At 41.0% G+C, this 12803-nt stretch overlaps 3 protein-coding genes across 3 annotated transcripts; 2 read left to right on the top strand and 1 right to left on the bottom strand.

Moving 5' to 3' along the window:
• Positions 1 to 1068: 1068 nt before the first annotated feature.
• METBIDRAFT_32566 (uncharacterized protein) lies at positions 1069 to 2961 on the top strand. The gene has a single exon (XM_018856085.1). It carries the CDS (start codon positions 1250 to 1252, stop codon positions 2741 to 2743), a length of 1494 nt encoding a protein of 497 aa, XP_018711110.1. The 5' UTR covers positions 1069 to 1249; the 3' UTR covers positions 2744 to 2961.
• Positions 2962 to 6159: 3198 nt separating this feature from the next.
• Positions 6160 to 8899, top strand: SNG3 (Sng3p; the record flags this gene model as incomplete). The annotated part of the gene is made up of 4 exons (XM_018858969.1): positions 6160 to 6218; positions 7246 to 7367; positions 7407 to 8797; positions 8873 to 8899. The coding sequence occupies 4 exons, from the start codon at positions 6160 to 6162 to the stop codon at positions 8897 to 8899; spliced, it is 1599 nt and encodes a 532-aa protein (XP_018711109.1).
• Positions 8900 to 8917: 18 nt separating this feature from the next.
• On the bottom strand, positions 8918 to 11908 carry MED16 (Med16p; the record flags this gene model as incomplete). The annotated part of the gene is made up of 1 exon (XM_018855240.1): positions 8918 to 11908. The coding sequence occupies one exon, from the start codon at positions 11906 to 11908 to the stop codon at positions 8936 to 8938; it is 2973 nt and encodes a 990-aa protein (XP_018711108.1). The 3' UTR covers positions 8918 to 8935.
• Positions 11909 to 12803: the final 895 nt, after the last annotated feature.

Here is a 12803-nt window from a genome sequence, read left to right as displayed (position 1 = left end):
TCCTTTGGTTTGTCTTTAGATAGAAACTAACACGGCAGCTCACAACCCTCAAAAGTCGCTTTCTCTGTCGCGAAGTGTGAATAGAAGTGTTATTCTATATACCGGATAGTGTACTCATTTCGAAAGCCTTTTTCCTTGAGTCTTCCTGCCCTGTTGGTGTGCATACTTCCCTTTGCTCAGTGTAAGTGGAAAGGCAAGAGCATGCAAGACCGGACATTTGCATTTCATGGTACAAAAGTTCCGTATAGTCACTTTCACGATAGAGCAAAATATTTTCATCAATGCAGCAGCATTTGGTTTCGTTGCAAGAAATTCGTAAAGGCCCTACATGAGGCTGTCTTGTGCATGCACACATGTGGTCCTTTCCCCAAATGTGATTTTTTTTTTAAAAAGACTGCACTCAGTTTTAATTTGTGCAGTCTATGGGGAGCATGTCTTTCAAACGATTAACCTACGTTTCGTCTCGTCTCATTATAGTAGGCTTGGTTGTATATTCACTAGAGAAGCGCTAAGACCCACAGACTTTTCTAAAAACAAAATCGTTTCAAGTCCGCTGATCTACGCTTTATGTGTATAATTAGCCTATCTAGAATGATGTACATGGCGCTGTACGTGTAGACCTGGCACCTGGTTGTCTCTTGTTTTGCTTAATCTTACTGTGATACGTCTGTTTTAGATAGTTCGCTTAACTTCAAGGATTGTCCTCACGAGCTTTTCCCATTTTGTTCCATGGTGTATGCATTATAGCATTTGCTCATAATTACTCAGCGTAATGCGGAAAATCTGCCAGTCTACCAAGTAAAGAAGCGAGACGTGCCAGTAGGAAACTTTGAATTTTTTTGTCTCAAATCAAGAGAAGTGACTTTCGAGCCTTGCAAAATCATACATGCCTTTCTTGGTGCTAGAAGCTTCAAATTGAATACTTGGCCTGATTCCTCTTCCTTGTGCTGGTCTTGGACAGATCCCTGGTTACAGAATCTTGCACGTGACCTCTCACTACTAACTGTAATACATCCGTATCTAGCATCAGTAATCACGAGCATGCAAATTGATCTAGAGTCAATCGATGTTGGACTCCATTCAGCTTTACTTGTCCTCCAATGGTAAAAAATTTGAGGAATGAAGTCTTCAAAAGCCAATTTTTTCTCGTCAAGACTTCTTGGGATGATACCACAATTTGCCGCGTCGCACATACCTTCGCACCACTAAAGAACCCAAACAATCTTACGGAGTATACCCAAGATCATTAATGCTTCAACTCCCAAACATCGACGACGAAACAGAGGCCTTCTTCTCACATCTCCGTGGGTTGGGAAACGGAGAGGAGGATGAAGATTTGGCCCTTGTCGATGATTTTGCCATGGGTATCAAGTTCCATACTCCTTCACTTTATTCGTTCTCGGATAGCGATTCTATATACAACCCTGTCATTAACAACCTCGTGCAACTTCTTCTCCGTGTAATACCCAGCTCATCACAGCCATATGTGGACTTGTTAGACAGACTTCTTGCCCCGTTGGGTTTTGAGGAGATTTGCGTGTACATCTCCAAGGAGACAATTTTAGAATGCCTGAAAGACCCCAAGACTCAGGCTTTTACTTTGGGAATTCTCAAAAGAAGACTTTCAAAAGATGAAGCTGTGCTACGCTTTATTTCTGGGACGGATCTCATTTATGGTCTTGCTGAAGACTTTATTGTTAAGGACGATACGGAATTTGCTGTTTCTTCCTACATTTGTGATTTGATTCAGGAAACCACACATGCAAACTCTAGTGTTCTTTCGGCAGAGAAATTCAAATTTCTAGCCAATATTTCGGAGACTGAGCTACCCTCTGAGATGTACATCTGTAAGCACTTTATGTTGTTGGAGGCTCTCGTTTCTATCGATTTTTCAAATCAGCCGTGGGGCGCAGAATTATTCTCTGTCAAATTTCAAAGTGTGCTAAATTTCGACAATCAAGTGTGTTCTAGAAGCTGTCTTCTGCTTATGGCCTCAACATACTCGAAGTGGATTGGCAGAGTGCCGTTTTCATGGTTAAAAGAATTTATTTCCGACCTCTTTGAATATGTACTATCAAACCACCCCAGTCCAACAACCAAACAAGATTTCGCCAATGAGTTTTTATCTTCATATCAGGATATTTTCACTCATCTTCTCAATAGCAAGGGCGAGTCGTTAAAATTTGGCCTCGAGGTTTTATCTCGTCCAGGCGTGGACATAATTGATGAAAATGAACCAACGAGCTACCAGTTTTTCTCTCGGATTAATCTCAATAACATTGCTGGTAAGGAAGATATGTTTTTGAAGCATTTTAGTGATTTGGATATCCGGTCAGGCAGCGCATTTGTCACCGGTTGTATTACTGCGCTCATAAAGGATGAATGCTTTTTCAATCTACTAGTTGAAAAGAATATGCTCACAGTGGAGAATGTTAAAGACTGGCAGAAAGAATTTCTTTTTGAATTTATGAAGGTGATGGTTTTTTCCGACTATTCTGCTCAATATTTGCTAGCGGAACTCTCGTACCTTGTTCTGACATACCTTCTCACAGTGGATCGTACAATGACAAATAGGGATATTTGGAATTCTAAAAAAGAAACCATACGACAACTTCTTTTGCATCGAAATGTTGATTTGGGATCTTGGAAAAGTGGGTTGTCGCGTTGTCTTTACGAAATGGAAAATGGCCGTAGGTTGGCAAACCTTGAGCCGCAAGTTGAGGTCACGAGTGAAGTACTTTAATATCACCTAATCAAGTATTAAGAAATAATTCCGGAGACTTTGTCACAAGTTGGTAGTGTGAATTTAAATTAGAAATTTTTCGGTTCTTAACCAAGTGAAAATGCGAACAGTTAAGGGATATCTTATGAAAGCCATTCATATTCTCAAACTCACGGTAGTAAAATAGCCAGCCCCCCTTTAAATGCTCTACACGTACAATATACAATATATCAGAATCCTCTCACTAGAATATGTCACGAACAGTGTGAAATTAAAACATGAACTTAAAGTATTATTAGAAAACCTTCAAAGGCCCACGAATATAGACGACACAGAAGTTCGGGGATTTCCCTAACTGATCACACCTTTGACTCTAACTGCGGCAAACAATACACGCTTATAGAGATTATCTTTCTCTAGGTTATATCAAGAACCTTACATTTGTTAACAAATTTTGTTTTGATACTCCTCAGAAATATCATGCAGTAAAGGCGTGCAGTAAAGGCGACAAATGTTTCCGTGCATTAATGTGAAATCCACAGTCAGTATACTTTCATATTTTCTATCCATCTGGTTTAAAGATTATTTTCATAATTTCGTTTCCTGGAAATTAGAGACCATTTCAATCTTGTAATGAAATTTTGATTACCAAGATCACATCTTCATCCGAAAATAGTTTATATTATAGTCAGGTGGATCAGAGGTAAGATATACGTCCTTTCGTTTCATTTTGCAAGGATAATAACATTTGTTTTGTCTCACTTTAAAATTGAACATATTCATGTGAAATCATCTTCGGGATACATCATGCAAGTCGGTATGATTCCGCATGGTCTCCAATCTTGAACATCAAAGCAACTCTAGAGAAAATAAAAAATAATTTCATTCAGCCTCAAAATTAACCTCAGTTGCCGAGGAGATAGAATTATGGTCCCTGTTATGCGTCGATCAAAACTATCATTCAAAACAATTCGCAAGGAAAGCTGGATTTTTGAATAAAGAAGTTGAGTTGACCTTCCCAAGACCTTAAAACCACCAGCAAATCATACTGTCCACATAAAATCTACTAGACATAAATCAAAGCTTAAACAAACTTCTGACAAACATGTGTGGTGACTAAAAGTCACACCCGACATAATCAATGACAAATGAATTCAAAATACTGAATGCAAAACAATTTTGCTGATATGCAGTTAAAACTTTGAAAAGCGAAAGGAAACCCATCAACAAAATCCCAGGTCATCGTCGCTAATACCTCGTCACTCAATCAAGATTGCGAACCAAATCCACCATTCAGTTAACATACCTCCAGAAAAAAAGGATAGACCACGAGAAAACTCTCACCACAAACCATTGAATACGAGGAAATCCAAAAACCCTTAACCTTCCTCACTACATACATCAGACATTCATCCAATAAGCAAATCATCCCTAGGTCCCAATTCGACAAAATTTCATCTCAACCAAAATCAAATTATCAAAGAAGAAAACACCACGCACTTCTTCCAAAGAAAAAATTATAAAACCATTTCAAACAACGCAAAACAACGCTAGCCAACATGACCCAATCAAAAGACTTTTGCTTCAATAACCCGAATCGTTCAATAATCACATCATCTTACTAGTGAAGCTCTGATCAAGCCCATAAAGCTAAACCCTCAAAATTGTTATTTTTGTAAATTTAACCTAGCATACGAGAAATCCAGATTTGACATCATCACACTTGTGAAGCTCTGATCAACCACGTGACGCAAATTTGTGAAAATTGGGATCATTCTAATTCACCCCGGCATACCCAAAATCCCCATTTGACATCATACTACTAGGGAAGCTCCGACTATCCACAAGCCGCGAATTCATTAAAATTGACATCTTCGTAAATCCACCCCAGCATATCAGAGTGCAGATTTTGCACAGCCGACCAGGCACGAGATTTCGTAATGACTGGGACTCATATTTGTTGTTTAAAAAGTAGTTTCTTGCATAGGCAACTAGAGCCGAAGTCGGAAAACGTTGTATTAGACATGTGTATATTAGTATGCTTACATTTGGCTTCTTGATGATCTCATCCGGGCACGCCGGAGATCCTTGATCAGGATTCTCAAGTATTGGTTTGAAACCTCTTCTAGCCGTGCAATAATTTTTCCTTCAGTTCGCTTTTTGACGGTTAAGTTTTTTAGTTTGAATTGATCGTTTCTTGTTTATTACAAAATCAACTTGACTTCTGAAAATCAAATTGTTCGCGAAAATATCTCAGCCCTATACATTTTTCTTTCTCGAGCATGAGTCGCGTTGTACATGCATCTGCATGGCTTATCGTCATAAGATTCACGTTCTTGTTTTGCCTACATTCTGCATGCAGAGTTGATCTTAGTCTTGCTCGAGCTTTGGAGTATTTGGTTTTGAGCGATTTATGGATTTGAAATCGTCTTAATTGGTAGTAAAGATTTATGGATATTCTGGCTCACATTCTGGCTCACAAGTTTCAGTATTCCAAATGGTCTCTAGTTAAAGGTTTTGCTTGTTCATTGGTTCTAGAAATGGACGTTGAACTAAAGTGTTAGCTTTGTGAAAGTGGTTATTTTTTTGCTTCTGCATTAAATGGCTGTTTTGAAATGAATCTCAAGCTAAAGCATAGTGCAATATTAGTAATTAATACCCATGCAGTCAAAACGCCATAGTTACGTCTCAAAGTACCCTTCCATGTATCAAAAAATACCACTTTCAAAGCTTCATACGTATTGAACATAGGCATGGCATAGCCATAACGGTAAAATCCAGGTGACAAAACAAATGGAGCAAAAGTAGGAGCGATATTGAACACTATTGTACTGATTATCCAAGGTGGAAGAAATTGTTTTTTGTCGTAGTAGGTGATGAGTGTGCCAGCAAACTCATTGAGACCACCGCTCGCGCTTATGAACAAATACATCGTTGCCCAGAGTACCAAGAATCCCGAATTTCCAAAGGCTAAATTTATTGGTACTTTGAAGGCAAGAGTCATTAATCCGTAGACGAGAGCTAATACAATGTGGTTGGCTTGGGAAAATGCTATTCGGTACCAAAGAAAGTCACGAAAGCGAAGTCGTTCTCTAACGGAATTGTGGAGATTGGCAGAAAAATTGAATTGATGGAAGGAGAATATTTGCGCGTAAATCAAGCCAAGCTCAGATGGACCGAGGACAGCTGAGGATGCGGCAGGGCGCAAATCAATGAGGTTGAAAAGTGGAAGGTATGAGAACGAGGCACCTGAAGAAGACGAATTGGCGAGTCTAATAAGCTCTTGTTGCTCTTTCGAGTCCAAGTATGATTGAACGATAGCACCATATGCCAAAGGTGCATTGATACTTGTCCAGAACAATTCCAAGGTGAGAATATTTTTTGTGACATAACGTGAAAGCGCAGAATATTGTCTTCCTGATTCGTATACGGCAGTGATGGCCAGTTCTAAGCTCGACGCAGCGGTTGACAGCGTATTTCCTGATACTAGTAAATCGTATACAAGTGCAGAGGTATTCTGATCCATGTGAAGAGCAGCCCAGTATTTTTGTTCATGCACAGCTGATTCAAGGATTTGAAGCACGGTTTCGTTTCTCTCACTGGCAATCTGCGCGAGGTCAGTAACATTTGCAAGGACATAGTCAGCCAAGTTTCCATGTTCATCCAACAAATCTTCGAAAAAAGGGCCTAAAATAGCATCTACTGTGGTGGAATTAGAAAGCTGAAATGATGAGTCCTCGATCGCCACCAAGACCTTCATATTCTGTACCCTATCTTCTCGATGGTATAACGACCCCCAGTAAACAGATAGGAGGCCGAGCCACATACAAAATATGATCAAGTAAACTTTAATATACTGAGCAGGTAGTCTCTTCCAATCATTCCAAGTCATTTTCCCGGATAATTCAATGAGAGTGTCAGACAGCAGTTCCTGTTGAAGGTTCTGTTTCTCGTCAGAACTCTCGCCATTGAAAGACGAAGGCTGGTCCTCCGGGCAAGATGTAGCTTCGATTGCCGAACCAGTCCGAGAATTCCGTATGGAAACATTGGTAATCATTTGTACGTCATTTCCAAGCAAGCGTGCATTTCCACTAGAGTTTTGAAAAGCGGTTGTCATGGTCAACGTGCCGTCAAGTCAACGGCCATCACCAGCATCGCGCGGCTTATCAACGCGGCTTTGCTTTTGCATCACGCTGTACCGAAACAGTTGAAATATGCACTCCGTCTACTTTGCACCTGAATACAAGCATGATCAGAGAAGAAAGCTTACTCTATCGCGAGCCTTGATAGCATTGCCAGATTCACGTGATGAGTTCTTCTACATCGCTTCGGTCCTCACTTGACTCAAATGAAGTGGAGGGTCCTGTGCCGATCCAACTTGATGCCAGTAATTCGCAACCAGAAAAGCCCTCAGTACTCCGGCGCCTTTCTAGTGCAACGAGTGCCTTCTGGCTGTTGAATTCAGAGCCCACCTCTACAACAACGCACGTATCACAGAGAAGCATGACTTCCAGAGTTACAAGCCGATCGGGAGTGCCCTATGAAGGCTTGGAATATGAAGACTATTTTGGCGCTGAGCACATATATCGCTCTCTCACAAGTAAAAGCGTCAACGACGAGGAATCGGCACACGACACTGAGCATAGTGATTTCTCTGCTGATACGTACCAAGGCCAAAATGTAGGAGTAACAGAAGAATCTCCGCCGTTTGAACAGGTTCGCCGAAGAGGGAGTACGGTGGTGTCTGCAATCCAAAGTATCTCCAAGAAACTTGGGTTCTGGGATGACGAATTTCTCTCTCAGCGTATTTCGATAATCGTGACTTTGCTTCAAAACTATATATTTTTGATCACAGGGTTCATATGCGTATTGTGCTTATATTGGGGATCATATTACAACAGAGCTTCGCATTACAAGAACTTATACTTTGCTGTTGTCGTAGCAGACGCGGAGGTCGGTTCCTTGACTCCGGTCTTGGGCGAGATTGTTTCACAATTTTTTCAACAACCTACCATGAAAGCTTATGGCAGTTTTGATATGTGGAATTATACCAGGATTTCGTCCTTAGCAATAGCGCACAACAACAGCATTGAGCAAGAAGTTCTTAGACAAGTGCACCACCAGCACTATCTAGCGGCGTTTTACGTGCATGAAAATGCCACAGCACAGATGTATGACGTTCTTTCTTCGCGTAACGCGTCTTTTAATCCCTCCACTGACTTACTTTCAGTATTTTACGAAACAGGGAGCGACTATAATGCAATGACTAATTATGTGAGTTCAATCTTGCAAACAATATGCCTATCGTTTGTGTCTGCAATGCGAACAGGACCGTGGACGCCATTCTGGATGGAGATTCTAGACAGTGATCAAGCTCAACAGATCCTTTCGCAAACACCATCCTTGTTAACCTCTCTCCCGAACTTCTTGATCATTGATGAGTTACCAGTTATTCCGCAAGTCGTTCAAGCGCCCTTGCAAATTGGCCTTATATACTTGTGCATGTTTACGTTCTTCCAGTATCTCTTCTGTGAGCCAATACACAAGTCAGTCGCAGCGAAAATTAAGGACTGGCGCTTTGTGGTCTTTCGAATAGCGACTGCGCAGGGGGCATACTTTGTCCTCAGCTTATCTTACGTGGTACTTAATACTGCGTTTGGCATTGACTTCACAAGAACATTTGGAAACTCTGGATTCTTGGTAATTTGGGCCATTGCTTTCTTGACTATGTCTTCCGTCGGGTCGGCTATAGAAATTTTGGTGCTAGTCTGCATTGTGCTCAAACCTGCAATGGTTGGTGTATGTCTTTTATTGGTTGCCATTTTGAACTTGGCTCCAACTATTTCACCAATCTATCTCTGCCCAGAATTTTACAGGTACGGCTATGCTATGCCAATTTACAATTCATATCACCTTTTGCAAGCAGCGTATTTCAATTCATGGAAAGGTCACATGGGTCGTTATTTTGGTATTTTGGTAGCCTGGAGTTTGGTTACAAATTCTATCATGCCATTTGTCATGCGGTGGGTCTCAAAGAAGATGCAAAAGAGAAAGCTTGCGGCAGTCGCTATTTCGGTTAGGGAGCCTTCGTCCGTTGTAGAACCTTCTCTTATGTCACCGGTTGGCTCTGCAATGGTATCAGAAGCACAGGAACTTCAGGATCACGAAACAGAGTAGAACGTGGCTCGGTACACAATCATCAATTAAGTGGAATCATGTAGAACAATTGACCCAAGCGCTTCCACACACACAATTTCTTTGAAAAACCATTGTCCACAATCCAATTGTCCTTGGTGATTCAAAAACCAAAGGATCTGAAACTAAAGACACAGAGCGACATCGCACACACTTCTTCAACCTATAGGTGGAGTTGAAGTATTGACCCATAAGTGAAGTCCCTCCTGATTCAATTGGTGTATTACATGAAATGAACACCTTCCTCAAAGCATCAATAGCCTCTGTCTCAGAATATTGGAGACGGACATGTGTGGGCTCAAAATTTTTCCTCGGACCTCTGGCCCTGACCTTCACTCCTATGTTAGTCGGCCCCACTTCGAGCCAGCGAGTATCATAAAAAAAGAGTGATGATAGTCTAGGATCACGACTATTATTGGCAAAAAATCGATCTATGATTGTATGTGCGATGGAAAGCATCTCATGTGGAATTTTTCCATCACAAAATAACTGTTGCTCGAAATGCAATAATGCTGCCCGATCAATTCCTTTCGAAGTATGCTCTTTTGAAATGTAGTCGTCGCATTCTCTTAAAAAAGCTTCAAAGTTACTGAGCTTTAGTGGCAGGTAATTTGACGTGTTGAAAAAGCGTTCAAGGGCCTCCTTCATAGGCGTGAACAATTTATTGCTTTCACTTAAGTCTTTGTGTAGTTTTTTCAAAATCTCGTGCGTTTTACCGATTGATGTGATAGCATACATGAGGAAAAGCCTTGGAACCTTACTCATCAAGATAGGCAAAGCTACTGAGTTCTCAATGGTAATGAGCGATTGTTGAGGATTATTCTTTGAGAAGGCAAGCTGCAAAAGTTCCTGGTTCAAATAAATAAGCAAATCAATGAACCACTTCACACTACCTACCAACAGAATGATACATTCAGCTCTGTTTATCGAATCATCCATGTTGTCCTCCACAGGTTTCTTCTTTGACATCTGTCGATAAATTGAAGATAAGGAAAACATTATACCAAAGCTCGTAGAGCGAAGCCCCAAAATTATCCATGCTATATCACCAGTCACTTTTTTTTTGCTCAAATCGCTCATTGTCAACTGTAAAGAAAGTAATTTCTGAAGTGGGGGGTTTGATAAAAGCTTATCAACCGATTCTTTGTTAAATGAGTTAAGTTGGAAGTTAATTGCAGAATGTGATTCGACAATAATGTCATGAATTAACTCCTGTCTTGCCTGACAATCTGCTAAACTTTCGTACTCTTTCAGAATGAGAGCCATCAAGTCGTCGGATGAAGTGTTCGAGTAGCACGCTTGTGCATGCGTATGTGAGAAAGCCAGACAGATTGCTTTTTTGTCCAACGCATTGGACCGGCGTTCTAAAGTAGTAAAGACTGCTGGCTCTCCTGATCCAATTGTGAGGTGAACAATACCAGTCAAGTTAGGCGAGACGGCGAACACAAAAGGAGCACAGTCATTCTGAAGCCGAGGGATCACGAAGCCACAATCGAGAAGAGAATTAATGAGTACTGGTTTATTATGCTCTTGATTCTCCAACTTTACGCCTGAGATCTCCAGTTCGAGTAATGACCAATTTTCTCGATTTATAGGGGTAATTGTACTGTCTTCCCCAACAAATAACATAATTGAGCCTGAAACTGCAGTGCAAATTGCCTTCAACTTGTACGGAAGGCTGTATCTGTCTTGAAATGCCAAAGTTGATACTCTTCGCTTGGAATTTGACTCTGTGCCAGTCATTGAAGAAAAAGATATGCTTAGAAGCTGATCTGCCTCTTTCACTTGAAATCTGTGTATGGTCGAATATATGGAATTATCAGCTGCAATAACGTCGTAGCTTAATAAAATATCCAAAGACGAGTCCGGCAGGTGGTAGGGGGAAATTACGTCAATCAGAGAGAGACGGCATTGCTCAAATTGAGTATTTTTGCCCTGGGTTTCCATCTCCGCTTGTATTGATGGCAACGGAGACATTTCATGTAGAAGACTCGCATGTATCTGGGGAGGATTTTTTTTGTCTTTCGGTGTGTAATATTGGGGGTCGGACTTTTGTCTAACTGCTGACTCTTTGAGAAAGCCCCAGTCAACAGACACCAAAAAAGTGAGGATTTTTTCGGTAATGGCTTCGTACGCAGTAATCAAAATTTTTTTGTCGGGTGTGAAACCAATGGATGCATGTGTATATTTAACCGCTTCCTCACCACCGTTGGGAGTTAAGTTCAAGGATACTTTATGATATTCAACTTTGTGTTCGCCTTGATGAAAGAGCGAGAACATTCCGTTACGTCTAAGCGCCACACATGCCTGCTTGGTGACGATTGGATGCGCCAAAAGTGGCGATTGGAACAGATGAACGCCGTATGTGTATGTAGCTCTATCTTCGGTAGCTTTGGCCGGTTTATTAATGATTTGTGGTTTATCAATCCCTAGCCATTCAAAAGCAACACATCTCCAGTCTCCTTCCGCTCCAACATTGGGTTGCACGATGTCGCGGTATATCATTTCCGCGTGATTATACGAAGTAAGTTCATATGATGGCCCTTCCGTAGTTTCACAATCTTGCGTATTCGAGGAAGCGGATCCTGCAGTAGAGACCTTGTTTAATGTGCCATTATTATAGCTTGAATTGGCAGTAACTTGATCGTCTTTTTGATTCTTGCTTCTGAGAAGCCCGACGCCCGCTAACAAAACGTAGAAGTTTCCATGTTCATCAAAAATTGCCAAGTCTGTCAGAATATTACTCCACAGTACTAGCTGTATATTTGGTAGAGCACTGTTTTCCAGCGGTTTTATGGTCAATTTATGTGGATCCGCCAACAGCCAATTTGCGCCATTCGTATTCTCAAGAAATGTCATGTTCAAATTATGACCCAGCGAAGCGGGAAAAGCATAGCATATAAAGCCATTCTTCGACCATGATATTGATTGGGATCCACGGTCTAGCTGGCAATGGCGTGCAGACTCAAGCATCAGATCGTACATAGACATGGCACTTGCATTTATTTGCGATTTACGTTCGCAGGTTTAAAGGGCCTGTCGATTTGTCTGTCACGTGATTTGAGAAATGGCGTTTTGGGACGGGCCATCAAGAAAGCGTCTGACGAGATTGCCCTAAAATGGTATAGAGTGATAAGAGGGTAAAAATATTAATTGTTTCCTGAACTATATTTCTAGTGCAAAGCTGGACGATTTGCCCCAACGGAGAAGCGATATCATTCATAGTCGTAATTACATAGACGGCATTTCGCAATCGTGCATGCACATTCTTTAAGTGCTTTCAATTTTATACCTCTTACGTCACAGTGATTTTCACGATTCATAGATATGTTTTGTCTATTTGCAGGTAAAAGCATGTTTTTTCAGCAGAAAGCTTTGCTCAGTAAGCCAGTTTCCTCACAAATTTAAAATAAGATGAAATATCTATTTACTTTGAAGACATAGTACAACAGCACGCGTAAATCTCTGGGAATATATGGGGCTAGAAACATGTGAAGAAGCACGGGGTTTGATACGAATTGGTAAAGTGGCATTCAAAAGGCAAAAACCACCTGATGAAAAGGCCTCTTCACTCTGATACATCAGAGCTCAGCCAGAACGGACGCCGGAAAATTCTAGTAAATTGGCCGCAAAGTTCTCTTTGAATAGTTTCCAATCAGTAATACGATGATCGCCGTTGGAGAACCCAATATTGATTCCATTCTTAAGAGTTTAACATACTGTTATTTGATGTGTTCCCATGGTGGCTCCTACTGAAGGCACAAATACGATGTCGTCAATTTGAAACAAATCATTTTTGCCATGGTCCAAGACTTCGATATGACCCAAATTGGTGATGTTCATAAAGGAGCAGTCGCCCTTCTTTTCAAATCTTCCCCCCCCCCCC

This window comes from Metschnikowia bicuspidata (genome assembly GCF_001664035.1).
Source record: "Metschnikowia bicuspidata var. bicuspidata NRRL YB-4993 chromosome Unknown METBIscaffold_4, whole genome shotgun sequence".
NCBI classification, from domain to species: Eukaryota; Fungi; Ascomycota; class Pichiomycetes; order Serinales; family Metschnikowiaceae; genus Metschnikowia; species Metschnikowia bicuspidata.
This window is presented reverse-complemented; position numbering and strand designations above follow the sequence as displayed.

What these genes read in the sequence shown, in the direction of transcription:
- METBIDRAFT_32566 (XM_018856085.1), top strand. Translation starts at nt 1,250, where the DNA reads ATGCTTCAACTCCCAAACATCGACGACGAAACAGAGGCCTTCTTCTCA.